General features: G+C 40.4%; 1 protein-coding gene across 1 annotated transcript in view; it reads left to right on the forward strand.

Annotated features, from left to right (window-relative positions):
- MTX2 (metaxin 2) overlaps window positions 1–20,991 on the forward strand; it is a 34,515-nt gene extending 13,524 nt beyond the window's left edge. The window contains exons 2-10 of the mRNA XM_063341780.1: window positions 429–476; window positions 1,449–1,495; window positions 13,463–13,535; window positions 16,506–16,582; window positions 17,317–17,409; window positions 18,155–18,193; window positions 18,604–18,729; window positions 19,369–19,445; window positions 20,496–20,991. Coding sequence (XP_063197850.1) covers window positions 429–476; window positions 1,449–1,495; window positions 13,463–13,535; window positions 16,506–16,582; window positions 17,317–17,409; window positions 18,155–18,193; window positions 18,604–18,729; window positions 19,369–19,445; window positions 20,496–20,706 — 791 coding nt within the window. The 3' untranslated portion in view covers window positions 20,707–20,991. The remainder of the gene's footprint in view (window positions 1–428; window positions 477–1,448; window positions 1,496–13,462; window positions 13,536–16,505; window positions 16,583–17,316; window positions 17,410–18,154; window positions 18,194–18,603; window positions 18,730–19,368; window positions 19,446–20,495) is intronic.
- The last annotated feature ends 507 nt before the right edge of the window (window positions 20,992–21,498 follow it).

Here is a 21,498-nt window from a genome sequence, read left to right on the forward strand (position 1 = left end):
TTGTGCCTCTCTCCTCTGGGTCTTGTTCTGTTCTTTCCAGAATTCTTTGTTTAGTACCTTAATAAGTAGTTGCTCTTGAGAGTGGCCAGAATTGTGATGAGAATGTGCACAAGGATGCCTTTATGGTGGAGGGAAAGTAGCAGCTTTTGCTGCTGGAGAATTGCAAGGCCATTCTGTAACGTAGCTTGAATTTTAGCTTTTCCTGCAACATTAAATTTTGGGACTTAAGTTTTCTTCTCTGTATTGTCCCTCTGTGAGCAGGAGAGAAGTCTGGGAGAAGAGAGTGACAGGGGGACTTTTTTAGGGCAGGTTAAATCTTGCGTCAGCGTCTTTGCAGTTTGAGTTCCTGCTCTAGGTAACACGTTCAGTTAGCATCTGCAAGCGCATTGTTGTTTGCCTTGCTTAATTAATTCATCTTCTTTCCACAGCCGCAGAGCCTTGGCCTGAAAATGCTGCGTTGTATCAGCAACTGAAGGGTGGGTACACTGTTTTTTGCAATTAATAATTATTTTTAGAAAACACATTAAATATGCACTAAGATAATTAACTGCAAGGAAGCACAGAAACTGTTAAGAGTCCTTTGTGTTGTTTGTCTGGTCAGAGGTTTTATCTACTCTTGCATCTGCCGGTATAAACCAGCTATTCATGGCCTATAAGGTCCTTGGTTTATTATTGACTCATTATATTGGCTGCTGTAGGCAGTGTAAAATGATGTGGTTGCAGGCACAGTTGGCAGATTTACTGCACCAATAGCTGAGGCAGCAGATTTTTGAAGTCTTGTGGTAAAGTGGGCTCTCAGTAAAAAGGAACTGTTAAAATGTATAGGCTAGGATGGTTCAGGCTCCCTTTAGCAGCTCTTCATATATCATCAGATCACATTATGGCCCCCATTTGGGGCTCAGCAGCCTGCTACAGTTGTCAGAAGACTGCAAAGTAATGAAGACTAATAGGTAGCAGCCCTAGTCTTCTAAGCATGGAATTTTTATTGCAGTGAACTTGTCATCTTTCTTTTGTGTGACAGACCTAGACATAGTGTGCAATATTAAGTGCAAGCCGCTTTTATAGGTGTCTGAATGCTTTTACTTTTTAGCCAGAGGAGTTATGAAGATGCAGCTTTATTTAACTTTGATTAGAAGAAGAGTAATTGGCATAAAACTCAAGCATTTGGTTTTTAGTTGTGAGCATTTTTTATTGTACATTGTTGGTAATGTATGATAAAGGCAATTGCATTTGCAGGAGAAATATTCCTGGTATTCTTTTTTTTTTTTTTCCTCCTCTTTCTTTTTTTAATGTTCATATCACAGGTTTTCTAGTCCAGCTGCATAATAATTATATATGTGCTCCTTGTTTTATGCGTGAGAAATGCAACCCAGAATGACTTACAGGTCAGTAGCTAAATGGGCACTGTTTTTTTTTTTAATTGTGGTGTTTTTTTTTTCTTTCAACAGAGGAACAAATTTTGCTTTCTGATAATGCATCTTCCCTTGCTGTTCAGGTAAAATGTCATCTTTTCTAAACTAAAGATGTTAATTTCATTTTATTTTTTTTTACTTATTGGTATCTGGCTGAAGTAACTGTATTTAGCTAAATTAATAATTTAAGAATTATTTCTGTCAAAATCACTGACTTATTTCCCACATCTGATGTGCTGTACATTGAAGTGCCAGAGCCTAAAGGGCATGAGGATTTTGAGAGTCCTCTATAGAGGGCTGCTGCTTGTACACGTATTTATATTGGTCTGTGTTTGTACAATATCTGCTTGTCTACCTACTCTGGGAACTGTGCATGGTTCCCATCTTTTGTCACTTGGTATGCTAGTTCCTCTTGTAACATCTTGCATGGTGCTTGCTGGTTATTTAATTCTCAAAGCTAATACTGCCCCAAACTCGAGGTATATTTGCTTCATGCTTTGGGCATCAAGTCCTTATATGTCTCTCATAGGTTTTCTCAATTTCATCGTGTATACAGAGTTGAGATCCGATGTGGTTTTTAGAAATAGTCCATATAATTGACAAACTTGCATCTCTAATTGACTTAAAAGCACCTCTGTGGTGTGATGTCTGTGTAAACTCCATTAACCTGTTAGGTTCAGTAACCCCAAATCTCAAGGGGATGTTTTCCCCATTAGTAGAGAGGGCCTGGCTGTCAGAAGTGGTGGTGAGCAGGATGTCTATAAGGTTCCTATTCTTCAGATAACTTTTCTGCAGCTTTGCGTAGTAGGGAATTGCACTGTTGCCCTTTTTTTTGCTTTTTGGCTCAGAGCAGCTAGAGCAAGTCATCTTCGAGGGCTGTCCAAAAAGGTGTCAACTCATTTAGCCAAAGTGGGACACTTGGAGACGGTAACTGACAATTACCAGTAAAAAGGCTGGGATCATTTGATCGTGGTACTACTTCCAGGATCTCTAACTTTTTTCCTTCTAGTCTGGCAATCTAGGAAATACTTCTAAGAGTAAATTCTGTCACAGCACAAAGGTACCTTTATCCTTTGCTGGAAAGATGACTCATCTTTGATATACCAAATAAATGGGGCAGTGTTTATTTGGGCATTGTGTTTTACATCATGCCTCACAGTAATGTAAATAAGTGTTTTTTGTTGCTCTCTTGATCTCAGTGTTCTTTTTTACTTCAGCAACTGTATTTTTCGTGGTTCTCGTGAATTTTCTTACCATCTAACAATATGTGTAGGTGTGGCTTGTATTTAAAACGCAAAGAAAAGAAGCAACAACATAACCCTAAAATTTCCTTTTCTAATGCATCATTTTGCTTTACCGTTTCCAGTCTGTTATCCTACACATGTCACTTAGATGATAAATTAACTATAATATATTAAAAATGCTTGTTTTTCTTCAATATTCTCTAGCTGGACAGCTGATAGTAGCCATGACTATAAAGATGGCTCTGGTAGATATCTGATCTTAAACTTTATAGAACAATTTTGTATTGGGGAGTCATATCTATTTTGAAGAATCTGTGTAACATGGTTGTGACTGCGAAAGAATAACTATCCTTGGTGTCTTCGATGCATTTTGAAACACAACTTGTGTATCACTAGCTTAGTGATGAGAAAGCTTTAAATATACTGGTGTGTTTTGCATAAGGAAATTGCCGGGTTTCTTCTATTTTAGAATTTACTTTTTATTCTGTTGAGAGCCTGTTTATCTTTTTACTGGATATCTTTTTGCTGGTGTTTTTTATTTTTATTTTTTTGGGGGGTTGGGGTTTTTTCTTTTCCCAAGGAAGAAATGAGAATGGGGGATAGGAGGGGAAATAGGAGCTGGTACCTGGGACTTTTTTCCCCACTATTGCTGTTCCTTTTCCCTCTGTTACCGATCTGGGGCATGTGAATATCACCAGAGCTTGTTTGTGACTTGTTGAACTTCCGTGTGGTGAAAATGCATCAGAATTTTGAGTCCCTCTGATCAAAAGAGCATGTGGAATCAGCCACCATCAAATCTTTAAGGAACATGGTTCACAAGATGACTCTGAAGTGCTGCAACTGGTCTTTCACATCTTTCTCAAAATCTCCTTACAGCACCTCTTCATAGTGCTGCTCTGGGATGGCTCTTAGAGGACCTATATGCAGATAGCTACATATAAAATAAAGAATAAAATCCAATGCCATAGTAACTGATTGGCGAGAGTAGAAGTTGACTGTTTTAAAATTGATGACCCTGCAATAGAGATGGCGTTTCATGTACCTCTTGTCAACAGAGGAGATCAAGCAGACAGCAGAGCAAGTTCCTCTCAGTGTAGGTGTAACAGGCTCTTGCAGGCATTTTGTTTGAATTGAGTGGTGAGGGCTGCAGATTAAACATAGGAAGTTGGTTGACTCTTGCTGTTTTAATAATGATCAGACTTATGACTTCTCGTTGTACAACGAAATCTGGACTCCTGACTGTAGCTACGTGTGGGATAAGAGAAGGGAGGACAGAGTCTTCTGGGAGTTGCTGAGTAACTGCGGTGGTGCCTTCAGTAGTTAAAACCCAGTCAAACAAAAATCCCTCTGATCTTGTGGAACCTCTCTGCTGATTCTGGTAGGGTTGGTTTGTTGTTTGTCTTTTAATTCATCTTCTGCCCATTGTTGTTCTTGGAAACAGACTAAATTAACAATTCCTGTGTCTTTTGCTGGGTTCAGATTCTTTATATTTGCTGAAAATGCAACTCTAACTTCAGATGATGTAGTGTGCTATCACTGGTGCATCTTGGTGTTTGCACTCCTTGTTTGTTAACTTCAAGTTTATTATACAGTCCTGTTGAAAGTGAAGCCGATTTGGTCTTAAGCTGTAAAATCTTGATACTGAGTGAAATCTTATTTTCACTGTAAAGGAATTAAAATCAAGGGAAAATACTAATCAGGAATGATTATCCAGCTACAGGAAAGAGAGCATTGTATGTAGAATGAAGGCTCTGTTCTTCTTGTGAGGTGTTCGGCCCTGTTCCCATTAAGTTAATGAAAATACATACACTTGCTGGGTAACATCACTCATGGTTAAAACCATTCTTCGCTTATTTATTGTACAGCTTCCATTTTACAGCATTCCTGCTTATCAATCTTATCATAGTAAAAAAAAAAAAAAGCCACCAAAATCCAGAAGCGACTATACAACTACATTTCCATAGCAAAACAACTTCACAACTTCAACCTTTTTTTTTTTTTTTTTTTTTTAGTACCTGGGTGGAATTCGTGTGGCTGAGTAGGAGGGAGGGGGTTAATACAGCTGCGCTGAGCCAGGCCTCCCGCCTCAAATGGCATCACAGAGCATCTCTGTGCACTGTTCCAACTTGTCAGGAGGAGGAATGTGGATGTTGAGACTGCCTCTGTTACTACAGGTTCTTCTGAAACCTTTATGCAGGTAGTCTCAGAGTCTTGCTTAAAAGGCTGCCTAAAACGTTCAGGATTGTGGCAATTCTCATAGCTATCCTGAGGTTATAGAGCCTGCAGCTCATTATGTTAAGATATGTATTAATTGCTTGTGAAATTGATGTCCTTGTAAATGGTCTTAATATATTCCAGGAAAGTGCATTTAGAATTGTCTGTTCTTAGTCCTGAATGACAGAAGGATGTTTGGGCAATTTAAAATTGTGTTACACAGACCAACTGCTTATTTACTTCAACAAGTAATCAAATAAATGTGTAAATCTTGCATGATTAATTGCCCTTGACAGATTTGTGATTTTTTTCTTTTTTTTTTTTGGGTGTGTGTATGAATTGTGGTTTGTTTTTTCTCTAGACAAAACATTAGCAGAAATTTGAACTTGTTGCTGAGGCTTGAACAAAGGCTTAGTACTGAAATGAAAATCTGACAATCTCTTTTTTTAAAAGAGAATAAAAGCTGGAATTCTTCATGATGAGAAATGCAGTATCAACATAATCAATCTAGCAGCATCCATTGTAGCTGAAAACATGCTCAAATCCCAAGCCATGCAGGTACTGTTTGTGAGTGAAACATCTTTCATATAGTTATAAGATGAAATTACCCCTGAATGAATAGCATCTTCATTTATCTTCAAAACCTCTGTGCTACCAGTGAATCTACTCTTTCCACATTCTACAACAAGAATTACATTATACCATTAGAGCAGTATTGTGCTGCAGTGTAAAATAGATTGTTTTGGAGAATGAACGTGGCTTTGCTATAAATTACGTTCACAGGTACAAAGGAATGTGTTATTTTGTTTAAAATAGTCACAAATATAATTAAGCTCTTAATTTATGTTAAACTACAAATGTGGCCATTACCATAACTGGATTAGGAATTTAATCTGTCACTCAAAGAATGATACTGAACAGTTTTCATTTATAACCTTAGACACACTATTTCGGTTACAGGGTCTGCAGCTGTTTGATATGAAAACTGAATTATTCTGGAGATTTGCATGGTTTTTAATTTTACAATGTGTTCCTGCAATAAAGTAAAGAATAACTCTTTAGTTGTCATCACATATTGTCCTTTGTATGCTCAAGAAATAATGTAAGAATGAAAACAGAAAACGCCTTTCACTCTTTCTTCACAACAGTATTGTGCGGGTGCTTTTAGAAGTGCTGCTGAATAAGAGATGGCTTGGAATGGCTCGTTCTTTATTAAAAACTAATCGCGAATATATCTTCTTCAAATGAAGCCTGGAGTGTGCCATCTGAAAATAGTGTTCCTCATGTGGGGACGTAAGTTGTGAACTATTTGAGTCTTGGAATAAGTAATTTCATTCTTGCCTCTGATCTCAGAAACTGCAATCTGGATATGATTTACATCAAGTTGTAACTCATTTTTAATGAGTATATGTGTTTGCTCGTATGTATTATTCTGAGAGGGGACTGGAGAGGGAGAGCGTTGTGATGGAACTCTATTGGGGTGATTCGCTGCCTGATGTGTGTTATGTTTCCAACTGATGGTGTCCAAACAGCCCTTCCCTTGCTGGGGAGGGCAAAGAGGAAGGGAGAGCAAGGGTAAAAATGGCACCTGAAACAATTAACTGTAGGAATAAATACAAAAGTCCCCCCTCCCTTCTCTTATTCCTTCCCATTGTATTTCGTGCACAGTCATTTTCCACCCTTGTCATCACAGGAAGACACAATGGCATCACTTTCTTGCATTGTTTGGAGGGCGGCAGCAGCAGCGGAGATCAGAATGTCAGTGGTGTGAGAAGAGGAGGAAGGGGAGGGTGGCGTGAGTTGCCCAGTGGCTGGCTGTGGTTTCTGGGCTTTTGAACTGTGCTAAAGCAGCACAAGGCGATTGCTCTGATTTTTTTTTTTTTTTTTTTTTTTTTTTAGATAATTGAAATCCAATGTACTACCTGCATTTTGAATTTGAAATTGGGCAGGCTATAAGAAAACAAAACAATCTTTAAGTTGATTGTGTCCTTTAAGCAACGCTGCTGTTATAAATGTACTCCGTAATTCTGGCAGGAGGTGTCACCTGCCGTGATTGAAATGAATGATAGGCATAAGATTGTTGATTAATTTTCTAATAAGTGTCACCTGAAAGCTTCCTATCAGCCCTTTTCACATAGCTGCTGATACTTCGTTCTCTCACAGCAAAAAAAATGAACTGGCTTGTTCTGTGCTGACTTTGAAGACAGTGGCTTGTGCGACTACTCTCTGGGAGGAGCAGGCAGTGCAAGGCGAGCCGTAGTCCTGTGTGGATCAGCGTGCGGTAGGGCAGGAAAGGCACCAAGAGGCTTCTGCATGCTTTTTCTTCAATTCATTGTCCTCACTCCCACACTCTTACTTCCCTAGTCTATAACAGTAGATGTTGGGAGGGCAGGGAAGGACAGATGCAATTAATTTGGTGGCACCTTTTCTCCTCCCTGTACTGTGTTTCTTCTCATGGGCTTGCAGATGCTCTCCTCTCTCTCCTCTCCACCTCTGCCGACAGCAAAATCTCCCGTTAAAACCAAGGTGCACAGAGGCAGTAGCGACTTTGTAGACTTGGTGCTTTCAGTCTGGAAGAAGAGAGGTAGCATTGCTAAAAACATATTGTTCACATTTCTTCCTTCCCAGGTGCTGGAAGAGTAGGTGATGCTACAGGTAGAGAGCCTGGAAGAGGGTGAGAGGGGAAGAGCGTTAGCCTGCAGGGAAGAGAGGCAGAGAGCATGCGTGGGAGGGAAGCTTACAGACCCTATTAAGCCGAATCTTTATTTTTTAATGCCTTTATCAGTTTCTCACATTAACCTCAGCAAAAGAAAGGACACACTTTGTTCCAGAAATAACTTAGAGAAAAGTTATGGTGGCAGACATTGTATCATTGACCAATGCCGATACTGCACAAGAAATCAGGTCTCTATTTTTAAAATTACAGAAATGCAAATAATCAGTGGAACATATGGATAAAGGAGACACTCCTGCTGATGCCAGGGGAATAAACTCTGTTCTTCCCAATCTGAGATTTCATTACCCTGCTTTTTATGCTGCATTAACTGGGATGAGCCATGAAATTACTCATTCCTTTTAAAAGCCTGAGCGTTTTGGTTTGATGTCCTTCAGTTGTAGTGAATTCTGTATATTTGTGCTTGAATGAAGTTTCCTTTATTTGTGTAAAGTCTATTGGGCAGTCATCTCTTGATCTTCTGTAACGTGGGAAGGGGAAATAAGATTGTTAATCCGTCCTCTATGAATTGATCCAAATAGTTCGGATAGGTGTTAAGCATAAAAAAAAAAAATATCCTTTCCAGCAGGAATTCAGTTCTTTTTTCCCTGCTTAGAGTTTGTTTCGAAGAGTTGTTTTCAAGGTACAAATAAACATTTTCAGTGACATCTTTACAATTGCTTTGAACTGGAAAACTTCAGATGAAGTAATGTGTACCAGTTTTACTACAGAAACGAGAGCTTCCCCCCCCCCCCGCTTCTGAAGAACTGCAACTACAGTGGTATTATTGCGTGAGAATCCTAGGTGCTGGAGGATCTGTTCATTCTGTGCTAGTACATTTTTTTTCCAGAGGGGAGAGAGCAGGAAATTTAATGCTGTACTTCGTAATTACAAGTGTCTTTGCAAGGTATGACAGTTAGACTGTACTGAGCGAAGTGTCTTGCTTCTAGTTTTGCTGTTTACTGTCTTGCGTGCCATTTTTAGGTGAATTTTCACACAGGCTTGATTAACTAGCTTACGTGTCACTTGGAATTCAGTTGGCCCCTTTCAGTCCCATTTTAAACTGATACGCCAAATTTATGATGTTAACAATAATCTCTGATGTACTAGAATAAGCTGGGGCCCTTGATCTTTCTGATTGCTCAGCTTTTGATGCTGTGTCTTTGAAGGGATGTTGATATCTTCGTAAATCTCAGCAGAACTGCACTGGGGTGGTTTCAGCCTTCAGCCTCTTGCTCCTCACTCCATAAGCACTCAGAGGAGCTGAGCTCACTCCCATTTACTGATGGTTTCTCTCAAAAGAAAAGGAAGGGTTTACTTGCCTGCTTAAATTATATATGTGAGGTACCCAAAGGGAAACGAGATGATCTGAGCTGGAATAATCAGTGTTCCACTGCATCATTTATCAGGGTTGGAAGCTATGGTGGTCTGATACCATCTGCATACCAAATGTGCTCGTTCTTGACATTCTCCATGAGTGGTCAAAAAGGGAACAAACCCTCCCTTGATCACTGGGCTAAAGCATTAAATGAGATGGAGACTCACAAAAATTACTGCTTTGTCCTGTATTCTCTCTGTAGGATTTCTTTGATCTGTGACAATTTCAACTATTTTGGTGATAGTTTATGCCACTTACTGTCTAATATCAGTTATTGTCTAAAATCAAATCTATCTAATTGAATGCATTAGAAAAAAAATTGAGGTTTTCTGGCAGTGGATATTTATAAGAATGCGTTGGTCACGATCCTTGTCCATCTCTTTCTAAAAGAAACCATAATTTCTGTAAATATGAAATACATTCACTGTGTTGGAAAAGTAAAAACCACCTTTGTTGTTAGTACTAATAATTTCCAAAGCCTGTCAGTCACGTCAGTGAAAGAATGTGAGTACTCTCATAGCATTGTAAATTGCAAAGCTTATTTCTTAGGCTGAACTCTCATAGTTTGCGATAGTACTGTCTCCTCTTTGACGTGTATTTGTTGTCAACTTGAAGGCTATCCAATGGACCATTAGTTTAAGCTGGATCAAGAAACGGATGCTGTCCTCCTTCTTTAGGTAATGATTAGTTCAGCAGTGTAGATCCAGTAAGGATTAAACTTCTCTCATATTGTGGAACTTTCCTTCATTTTCCTGCAGAACAATATTTAAGGAGTACTTAAAATTGAATAGGTCATGCTTTGGATACAAATTGGAGCTCAGCATACTGGTCTCAATTCCCAGGGCTTCTATCTTTTTAAAGGCTTAATAGCAGGTTTTTATTTTTTCTTTTTTTTTGTTCTTAGGTTTATTTCACAGAATCACAGAACAGTTTGGGTTGGAAGGGACCTTAAAAATCATCTAGTTCCAACCCCCCGGCCATGGCGTTACATGGTTTTGTCTTCAGCTCTTTCACTGTTGTTTTCTCTTGTTTTTGTATTTAATTACTATTTCACCACTCATATTAAAGCTGATCCTAATTATGGACAAAGGCTGCAGTGGAATAGGTGTTGGCACTCGGATGCTGCAGGGGGTTGCTGGAATGGGCCTTGTAAGGCTGCTAGAGAGGCAGCTCCAGCGGTCAGCGTTTCTGAACCTTTCAGGAGGACTGCTGGGGCGAGCCCAGAACCAGATGTATTTGCCCAGTTTTAATCTTGAATCACTCTTCAGTTTCTCAAACTCAGTTCTTGTCTCCCAGCTACAAAATGTTAATTGGAACTGGAGACTGGAGATGACTATCCCAAGGAAATTTTCTCAAGTTTTTGGTCTAGTCTTTACTTTAGGGTCTCTCTCCTTTTTTTTTTTTTTTTTTTTTTTTAAACCTCACTGGGGGCAGACTGACTTATTTCTAAGCTTTCTAGAATCTTTATCATGCAGAGTAATGAATGTTTTTATTTAGTTAATATTTGTTCCCGCATTAGAGCTCAATTCTAGTTCAACCTCCTCTCTCCTTTTTTCTTTATGAAGTGCAAAAAAGGCACACTGACCCAGCGGGTTTGCATTTCCAAGATGCCGAAATGGCAACGTATGCTCAATCCCCTTTGCACTAGGCCAGAGACCGAGGTAGAATTTCCCTGCCAAATGTAATAAAGGTCGGTATTTCTCGTTCTGTGGTTGTTTATTGAGAAGAAGGAGAGAGAGAAAGGTCAGATTCAGATTTTTGATGGAAACTTGGCTGAACTCTTTACACTGAAAAGATTTTATTTATAGTTTAGCCTCTATGCTGAGGAGTGGTTTTCACAGTCACAACACTGGGATTTTGGTAGAAACCTTGTACTATGTAGGAGCAAATGTACGATAAGATGTACTGTAGGCAGTAATTTGCTGAAGCAACTCATGTAACCTGTGTTCTGTGTGAGCATGTCTCATTTTTGACATGCTGATACGAGAAAGTAAAAATAGTTCTCTGATTCACCTCCTTTTGCTTAAATGCGTATCTGTGCTTACAGGCTTTTCAGTTGTTCATGTGTTGCCTTAACTCCAGTGCAGTTCAGACTTTTCGTCTTCTGAGCTTGCAGTGAGAATAGTACATGGCAGTTACAAAATTCATCTCTAGCTTAATGCAGAATTGCAGAGTTAATTTGGTGCCTTACTGTAAAGGAAATTCATTTGGTACGCCTAGACCAAAGGAAACGTCACAAATTTTTGAGGTGGAACTCCACAGCTAAGGATTAAGTAGCATGGTACAAGTTCAGTCCTCTCCCACGCAAAGATGAAATTCTTTGAAACTGTTGTTTGATGCCATCAGTCCCACTGCAGCACGGTAGTGTTGAGGAGATGTTGTTAGCTACTGGTAGAGCTTTCAGAAGAACCAAGTCTGTGTACCAGTTGAGTTAGAGTGTATGTTTTTGGTGGGTTACACCATGTCCAGCAATGGCATAGGAGAGTGTATATAATCTAAACCAAAGACTCTGAATTCCTGTCTCTTAGCTATTTCCAAAAAAGTTGCATATGAAGCCCTGGTTTGGGCAGAAGACATGATGGCAGTAGCTGGAACAGGAACAGCCTGGGCATTGCTAGATTGTACAGAGGTAGCAGGCAAAGATTTAGGACTGAGACAGACCAATGTCTTAAATTCCTGTTTAAGAATTGGTCTGTTTGCATGGAGATTGGGATGCCAAGACAGCAAGAGCATTGATTTTTGGTGGACTCTGGTGGATGCACAGACTTAGAAAATGGGGTGGTGTCAAATGTGTGCAGTGCTTTGTATATTTTCTTTGTGTCATAATTGCAGTGATAGAGATTCTGGTTGGGATGAGGTTTTGGCACTCTAGTGACCAGTTTATTGCTAAGTAGTGCAGGACTTGGAGTATTTAGCTGATGTTGACTATGACTAGTACCCTTTCTTTGTCTCTGTCTCTCTCTCTCTATATATCTCTGCATGTGTATGTATAATAATTGGCTCCCAATTAGAGTTAGGCTGAGGAAATCAAAAGGTGTAGAAACCCAGGTTTGTGGTGGGTTCTGCAGAGCTTCTGGCGTTCTGAGGCGGGCTCTCATCAGCTGTAATCAGCATCTTGCCTAGCAGCTCTTGACCATAGTTCCTTGCTTTAAATTGAGATTTGGGTTTGAGTTAGGTCATCTAAACCTGCAAGAGCGAAGTGTTGTAATGGACCGTGCATTTCTTGGATGTGGTTGGAAAAGGACCAAAGCTTTTGGCTTCTTTTCCCCTGGGTAGAGTTAATATCAGTGCTTGGATTAGGGTTTGGGAATAAAGGACTTGAAGAGTGCAGGGGAAAGGAGAGGGGCTGTTTGGATTATTTTTGTTTGCTCGATGGGTACTACAGAAGCCAGAAGGTTAGGAACAGGGCTGATGCCAGTGTTAGGTCATGCCTTACAGTCTCATTTAGTGCAGAGGTGAGCGATCTCAAGGTTAAGGTTTGGGTTACTTTGATGCCTATGATTAGATGCCTACATTTAAAGCTGTGAGCGTGCAGCATAGTGCTAGATCCGGCAATCTGAAGAGCTCAGAGGAAGCTTCTGTAGAAAGTGCCAAGTTACAGCAGCATTTTTCTTCATGGTGATGGCCTTCTTGATGTAGGTTTTTTTAACTCCAGGCCACTGTGTGGTAAAATAATACATAGGTATCATTTTGGAATCTGGAATTCTGACCTGTCTAATTGCAAAGACAAAATGAATGACAGGACTTCAGCTGAGTTTAGAGACTGTAGAGGTTTAAGAAATTCCTTATTTGCCATGTTCTGTTCAAATTGCAAGTATTTTTCTTGATATTTTGCTATTCCAACAGAAACACACTAAGGTGTGGTGATGGCAGGTGCTGACAAAAATTGGTATCCTACTAAGAATGCTTCGAATCTGAGGTTACAGGTAGAAAGAAAAAGTAAATCGATCACTTATGCTCTCCATGATTCACATAAATTACAGACAGTAAATACTTCCTCCCAAAGCAGACTTATGCTCTTACAGTATCAGAGAGCAAAACTTGCTATTACAGCTATTGTAAATATAACGTGGGAAGGTGCTATATATGTTTGCTGTGTTATACAACGTGAACTTGGTTAGCCAGCTTTGGCCAGGAGAAGTAAGTACTATGATTTTCAGGAAGGGCAAAATGTCACTTCATTTTGTACAGCCACAGCACTAATTGTTTCTGTTAGGTACTGCTTCTTTGCTCATCTTGAAGAAAAACAGTAAAAGTAGTTGAAATTTCATTAGAAGAATTCCAGTTAATGACTGGATGATAAACAGTTGTCTAAGGAAGTTAGAAAACCTTGTTTTTCTTTAACCCACCCTTCTTTCTTCCTAAAAGCAGTCTGCAAGGAGCTATACTTCATAAGCATATGCTAAGAACTAGCTAAAACATAGTCAAGTGTGTTGAGAAGAACATTCTTATTTGTCACTGGTGTATTAATGCTTTTTTAAATGCAACTCTTTGTTTCCAGGCCTTTTTGCAAATGTGCAATCTGCCAATCCAGGTGGTTTGCAGGGCAAATGCCGAGTACATGTCCCCATCTGGTAAGTGTGGCCTTCATTTAGATTACTACGTTATACCTCCGTTTTGATACCATGGCAACTGCGCCTTGTCTTGCTGATAACAGTCGGTCAGTGCTACCATGTGTGGGTTGCCTTCCCCCCTCCTCTCCAGTGCAGTTTCTCCTCTGTAAACAATTAAAACAGTCAAATGCAAAGTAACGTTGGCACAATGTGTAACTGCGACTGCAGTACCTATGTATGGCATTCGTACATTTCAAATACCTGTCAGAAACCTCTAAAATGCCTGAGAGGAGTTGTGTCCTGAAGCAGAAAGACTTGCGTTTCCAAAAGTGGTTTTATTCTGCATCCAGGGAATATTCCAGTGAGTGCTGTTATATTTTCCCGTTGCTGGGGTGAGACAACACTGGAGGAGTATCTTTTGTTACCCTGTCTGGGAGATGATTGCCAGGATGTTGATACAGGAGAAGGCTGAAGGGTCCATTGACACTGTTAAGGGTGACAGGAGGTTTTAAATCTTCCTCTGATCCATGAGATTGGGGAAAGAAAATCCAAACCCACCACCAGCAAATTAAGTATTAGAAGGGTACAGACCCTGCCTTTGCTGGTTGCCTAAAAACATCCAGAGGCTGGCTCCAGAAGGTTGACTAAAAACCAGAGAGAATTGGTGAATGCAAGTCTGGGAATCCTCGCACTCTTTCACAGATTTTTGTTGTGTGAGGAGGTACTTATTTACTGATTACCTGGCTCTGGCTGATGACTGCCACATGGAAGTGCCTGTCAGTATGTGTCTGCCAGCTGTATGGGCTCTGCTGCTGCTACTGGTATTCTCCTCAAAGCAGTGGAATCATGCTGTTTTTTAAACAAAAAACAGTTGCTGGGCAGCAGTGAAAAAAACAGCCAAATACAGAGGTATATAAATTATTCGTTAGTAAATAAAGCTAGCTTTGAAATGCTGAATCCATGCGCAGAGGAGCATCTTGCATGCACAGAGGGGCATCTTGCATGTGCAGGAGATGCCATGCTTGGTGGCATCTGATGATGTGGGTCTGAACGGTTCCTTCTGCTGAAAATGAGGAGCACAAGAGGGAAAAATGATACTGCTTGAATTTTAAATGTGAGTAGAAATACATGTCATCTTTGTGCCATTACTTCTGGAGTCCTTATTATTTTTATTCACTTGCCCCATTTCCTTTCTTTATATTGGTTCTTTAATGATAATTCAGACAAGGTTTTCATTTGTTCCTTTCTCCCTCCCCACCACCTTCTGTCTCACATTAGCAGCAGACAAAGATCTGCATCTCATCATTTTGGGGGGAAGGTTATTTATCTCACAGTTGTTGTAATGACGAAACCCATTCTGAGGGAGTTGAAAGTATGATACCAAAGTACAGTCTGACTGAAACCGCTGGATTCTGCAGCACAGAGGTGTCTGTGTTTCCTTCTGCGACATGCAGCGTGTGGATGCAGATGAAGCTTTGGTTGGTGCGATGCACTTCATTTATTACCCTTAGGCTGATGCAGCCAGTGAGAAGTGAACCTCATGATAAAAACCATGACTGAATCTGCTGTTAGCATGAACTGTGTTTCAGCTTTGCCGAACAGAAGGTTTTTTTGTGTTTCGGTAAAAGGAGTGAATGTATTGCTAATTATATATTTGGGGTCAGGCAGATACTGATCTTGTTCTTTGGGCACTCTGTCGGGAGCAGAGTTTGCCCACAGCGCGGGGCGGGAAGGTAAAAGGGTGCTGTGCCCGACTGCGCTGGGCAGGCTCGTTACTGCCTTTGGGCTTGAGGACGTTTGCAGTCATACAGAGCATCCAGCATTTATCTCCGTTTTATGGATTACTTCAATCATGTAAATAATCCTAAAAGATTTAGTTTTAAATATTAGGTTGATGTGCATCCCTTGCACTTGGATGAAGATTTGCAGGACAGGCAACCTGGTGAGGGTGGATTGGAGCAGGAGCCCTCAGCTTCACACGTTGAGAGCTGGGAAGAAGGGGCAGAAGGCAACTGTGGCTTGCTGGCTGTCACAGGGCTTGCTTAAAGCTTTGGCTCAGTTCTGCGTGTAAGAAAAGTTACCAAGCAGAGATGGTGGTGCTTGCAGACTTGAGAGCCCTTCGCACCCCCAAAAATTCTACCAGTGACACAGTTGTTTCCCAGTTTCCTTCTGAGGACTGGTCATTTTTAGCCCTGCTCCGTGCTGGACCCTCAGGGCTCAGCTTCAGAGACTGGACGTTGAGCCTTACTAATATTAAGCTTTAACCCCATTTCGCTTCCATGATGAGGAAGCAGCTCCTTCCCCCTGACAGCCCCCAAGATCGTGAAGCTGTGGGTTTCATACTGAGAACCTGTTTCTGACCCCAGGACCACAGAGGCTCAAAAATAACCAGCTGGCAAGTAGAGGGTGAAGTCTGGGGCAGCCAACAGGAGCCGGCTGGTCCAGTTGCTGGAAATCTGAAGGACTGGAGGAGGGAGAGTTCAGATCCTGCCTGGCTGCCTGTGTGTTTGCACTTCCCCCTGCTTGCTTTTCTGGGCATGGCGCCACCTCTCCCGTCATCCTTTCGGCAGCCCTTTCCCTGCTCGTGGGTTAGCAGGGAGGGTGGGAACGCGTTGTGTTGTAAAACTAGCCACGGGCCCTGTCTGCTTTCCTGGGGTTTCTCAGCTGTACTTCAGAGAAACGTTGAATTAAGTCTTTCCAGCAAAGCAAAATCCATTATTAAAGTACGAGTCGATAGATCTCAATAACTTTGAAATACACAATTGCAAGTGTTTCATGTAAAAGAGGGTCAGGAGGAGGAAGATCAGGAGGAAGGCGTTTGTTACTACAAACATTTGCTGGGTGAGCGATGTATGTTAGAGCTTTATCTCTGCTCATTTGAAAAAAACCTGATGTTCAGGTGTACCTGCAATATTTAATTGCTTTGAAAATTGTAAATGATGCTCTACAGGTATAAAAAGCTCTTACTAAATTACATCTCTCCTTTTACAGGCAAAGTACCCTTTATTCACGTGGGAAATCAAGTAGTATCTGAGCTTGGGCCCATAGTCCAGTTTGTAAAAGCCAAGGTAATAGTACGTTGTTTTCATCAGTTATTGAATAGCATGTTAATCCTCCTTAGTACTTGTGCTGATTTGGGGTGCTCTTCTGGAATGTTACTTAATTTCTTAAAACAGTGTCGAAATCTAGTGCCGTTTTAAAGGAAGGATACCCTGTAATAGGAGTTTGTTGATGTGGAAATGTTTTTCTTTGTCATTTACTCAAACTCGGGAAGTAAATTCTGTGTGGGATAGCTGCATACCAGTGCCAGTTCCTGAGACTTTTTCTACCTGCCCTGTCTCTGGGTCTCAGCACTCTTGAACCCAGAACTGACTGGTTTAAATCCTGAAGTGTCAGATAGAGTTCAGATTAGCCTTGGCTCCTCCCCTGCCCCCCCAATTTTTAAAAATACTGTCTTTTTGCTGAGCAGCTGATGAAGCTGTACCACAGATGTAAATTTATGTTTACTGCTTGCCACAGAGATACGCTAACCAGGAGGCTGTGTGCTCAAACTGCGTTCATCTATAACTGATCATAGTGTAAATTTCTGGTAGATTAGCTATGCTACATTATGATGACTTCTTTTTAGTTCTAAAGGACACTATATGTAAAAATTGCATATGTAATTTGTTATTGAGCTATGTAAGAGATCAGGATCTGAGCCAGAGCTCGTTGACTTCAGAGGCCCTTGGGTCAGGCATTGCTGAATATTCCAATATCTTTTCTTACATGTGTGTCTCTTTTTTTTTCTTTTCCCCATTAGGGCCATTCTCTCAGTGATGGGTTGGATGAAGTCCAAAAAGCTGAGATGAAAGCCTACATGGAATTAGTCAATAATATGCTCTTGACAGCAGAGGTACAGTAAACCATCGAAACTCTGCACACTTACCTAAGTGATTATAAGCAAGAAAGCTTTAGGATTTTTCCTTATATTGGAAATACTGCTCGTTCTTAGATTATGTCGTCAACTTTTGACTTGAAATTTATTTGAATGAAATAAATGAATGGAATAATAACTTCTGAGGTTAGAATAAATTCTCTGGGCCCTATGGATCGCTTGCTGAAACGTTCCTGTAGACGCAAGCCATGGGAATGATTCCCCTGATCTACCTGAAGTGTGTCATGTAGCTGTAGAAGTAACTGATTTCCACAGATGGAAAATGCCGGTGGGTTCCTGGGATCCTACCCTGTCCCACAGCCGGGCAGGCACCCCGCTCTCAGCTTCCACAGCACATCTAGCGGGTGGCTGGGTTCCCTTGCAGTTCGTATCCGTGGCCAGTTAACGTGACAGGATCCCAGTGTAGGAACAGTGTTGTAAACGCTGGCAAGCTGCCGGTGGCTGAGGGCTGGCAACCTGTGCACTGGGTTGTGTGCAGTCTGGGCAACGGGTCTCGGCTTGCTCCTGGTGCCGGCTAAGTCAGGACTAGCAACTGGGCTTTTGCCTTCCCATTTGAATTTCTTTTCTACATTCAGAGGCCTAACAGAAGGAATGAAATGGAAATTTAATCTAATATAAAAAAGAAGATTCTACTAGTGAGAAATGATTGTCTCTGTATTCTCCTTTATTAGGAAGTTTTAGTAAGTGTTCTTTCTGTTCCTAGCTCTATCTGCAGTGGTGTGATGATGTTACAGTAGAGGAGGTGAGTGGTTCTGCAGCATTTATCTTAATTAAAATTTAATGAGAAAACACTTTCGCTCACAATTGCAAGTCCCTACTCATAAATGAAACATTGAGGTTTATACCATTAATGATACAGTCTTTTCACTTTAATTTTGCTTGCATATGCATTTTAGGGAAGTTGTGTCATTACTGGAGGTAGCTGACTACAAAATAGATACGGGTTTTGTATATGTTTCTGAAGTGATAGTTTTAAATGGTTATGCTGCAAACTGTAAATTCCATGCAAACAATTACAGCATATCACACAACCCGCCTTCTCTTTTACAGCTCCCTTTCTGATAGAAATATGTGAATATTAGCTATTTTGGGCATAGAGGTATCTGTATTTTCTTACACGGTAACACAGTACTTTTCTGTTTCTAAACAAAGATTACTCACCCGAGGTACGGCTCCCCTTACCCGTGGCCTCTAAACCGCATTTTGTCCTACCAGAAGCAATGGGAGGTGAGGCGAAAGATGAAAGCCATTGGATGGGCCGGCAAGACACTTGAACAGGTCAGTATGAAAAGTGAAGCTTCTTTCTTTACCCGTTTTTTAAAAAGGCTTTGGAGAGTAACACTTTCTTGAAACGGACGTAGCAAAAAATATATTTTGTACTTAAAACATTATCTGGAGTCGGGTATTTGGCTTCAGCAGCAATAAATCTTAAATTATGTGCAACCCGATGGGGTGGGAGGAAGGATGTTTTACCATGAGCGTACCTCTCTGCTGATGTTAGTTTAGGCCGTAGTCCTGAAAATAGGTTGTAAGTTACAGCCCCCACTTCCTGTATGGCGTTAATACGTGCTTTGCAGGATTGCCGCTTCCCTTGTCAGAGGCCTTAAAAAGAAAAAAAAAGAAAAAAAAAAAAGGCAAAGCAGAGTTTTGAGGTATAAGTTAGTAGCTTTAATTAAGCTAAGTTATAAATGTTATGGGAAGCACTTAATCAAAATTGCTTTACATCACATGTTAGATTAAGTAACGCTTAGCTGCCTGCCCGCTGCGTAGGTTTGACTGACTTTAACAGCTTTTGATGTTCCAACATCGTATGTTCCTTGTTCCCACCGTTAGCGCAAATATAGTAAGGAGGTTATTTTTTGCAATGTTGGTATTTCCTGACAATATGGATCTTTTATCTCTTGTGTGTTTTGATAGGTGCTTGAAGATGTAGATCAGTGTTGTCAGGCTCTCTCCCAGAGATTAGGAACGCAACCATATTTCTTCAATAAGCAGTAAGTTACTCTTTAGTGAAATATTACGTCCACGAATGCGAGATACAGATATCTATCCACCTATCTATATGTATGTGTGGAAAACTGTTTTATTTTAATGCTACGTGATTAGTTGAGGAAAAACAAATGTGTGACTGGAATATAAACATGAAATTTCAGAAATAAGTTATTAAAGGTTTTAAAAGGAAAGTTTCTGTAAGTTTCTGTTTGGTTCTTTTTTTTCTATTTATGATTTAGTTTTCCTTCTGCTTGTCTTCTCTACAGAGTCTACTACAGCTTATGTAGGCTACAAATGTACACCTTTATACAGGTAGTTTCTTATTAAAAATGATACATTTAAAGCTTCACTTGTATTTCTTGAGTAACATTCTCTGCTAGGTACAGGGGAGTGAATGTCCATCCCACCATGCTGACCAGGACAGCTTCTCTCCTTCGCATCAGGGGCAGCTCTGAATGAACTGAATTAGCGTGAGGGTAGACCACTGTTTCCCAAAATACCTGTTTTCGTCTGTGTCCCCTTTCAAAAAAGCAATGTTTTCAGTTGCTGTCATGCTGGAGCTCCTTTTCTTATTGGTTGAATAGTTCCCGACTATTGAAAAGCACAAAAAGGGAATAGGGATTTTATACTTCCCCCTCCTCCTTTTTTTTTTTTTCTTTTTCCCTTTGTGAGATGATAGCTGGGTTTTTTTAAACACATCTACAGAGGAAAAAGAAAAACCCCATAAAGACTTGATAAGCGTTTGCCCTTGTTACAGAACTAAAAGGTGGAGCATGGTTTGTTATTGGATCAGTAACTCTGGCCTTTCTAGGAAGCGTTATTTCCACATTTCCAAGCTGCCAAAAGCAGAGAAAGATGCCATACTAAGAACTAGCAGTACGCTTATATACTGTACACACAGTTTTCATGCATTTGGTAAGTTCAGTGTTGCCTGATTTCTTCCCAATTCTTAGATGGCGTGGCTAGTGAGAAGTTATTCAGAACAGCAGGTTTTTCCTTGATCAGGACTTGCCTTCCAAAATACCGATTCTTCCTTCTGTTTGCTTTTACAGACCAACTGAATTAGATGCGCTGGTATTTGGGCATCTGTTCACAATCCTCACTACTCAGCTCACCACTGATGAACTCTCTGAAAAGGTGAAAAACTACAGTAATCTCACAGCCTTTTGTCGGCGAATAGAGCAGCAGTACTTTGAGGGTCATGATAAAGACAGCTCTGCAACTGTCGCAGCCCGCTCCGCTAAGAGATCCTTACTGAGATAAGCACATTGGTTGGGGTGGATTGCATTTCAGTTTTGGGTTTTGTTGTTCAGTGGATTGATTTTGAGAATGGAAATGTGTGTTAGCTTTTTGAAGCTGCCAAATCATTCTGGAGCAAGAAAAAACTCTACGTGCAGTTTTTGTGTTGTAGAATATACTGTGCACATTTAGCCTGAAATGATTGCACGGGCACTTCCATTTTAATAGCCTGTATGCCACTTACTCTAAAGTGACCTTGGAAAAAATATTATATCTGTATTAAAAAAAAATAAAATATTCTAAAAAGTTTCTCTCTGATCTTTCTAAATGCTTTTCTTGCTAAGTTTTATGTATGTGTAGTTAATGAGTGGGATCCTGTTGTCAGGACACCTGGAAGACAGTTGTATGGTAAACTGGTTAGAATTATTAAACTGGGAATGAAAGGACTTATTAGAGATCTTAAGTTTGCCTGCCTCAGACAAAATTCATTCAGGAATTAGGTGACAAAAATGTCTTGGAGCTCTGCAGCACACAAGTGATGTGATTTTATTCAGTCAGTTCTTACTTTGTGTCATAGTAGCTCCTGGCTGTCATTACTTCTTCATATGTGTGTTCTGCCTCTGTTTTTGTTTCTTGTTCATCTTTGGTTTTGGGATTTACATTTTTTTTCTTCCTAGGATTCCCCAGTTTTAATCTTCAGCTTGTCTTGCTCTTTAAGAAATGAATTTGCGTCTGAATAAACGTCTGTCTCAGTGTTTCCACTTCCAGTATGTTAATGTTGGTTCTGAACTTTGGCGTACTTGCTGGGGTGGTTCT

The sequence above is a fragment of the Chroicocephalus ridibundus genome, chromosome 7, assembly GCF_963924245.1.
Source record: "Chroicocephalus ridibundus chromosome 7, bChrRid1.1, whole genome shotgun sequence".
NCBI classification, from domain to species: Eukaryota; Metazoa; Chordata; class Aves; order Charadriiformes; family Laridae; genus Chroicocephalus; species Chroicocephalus ridibundus.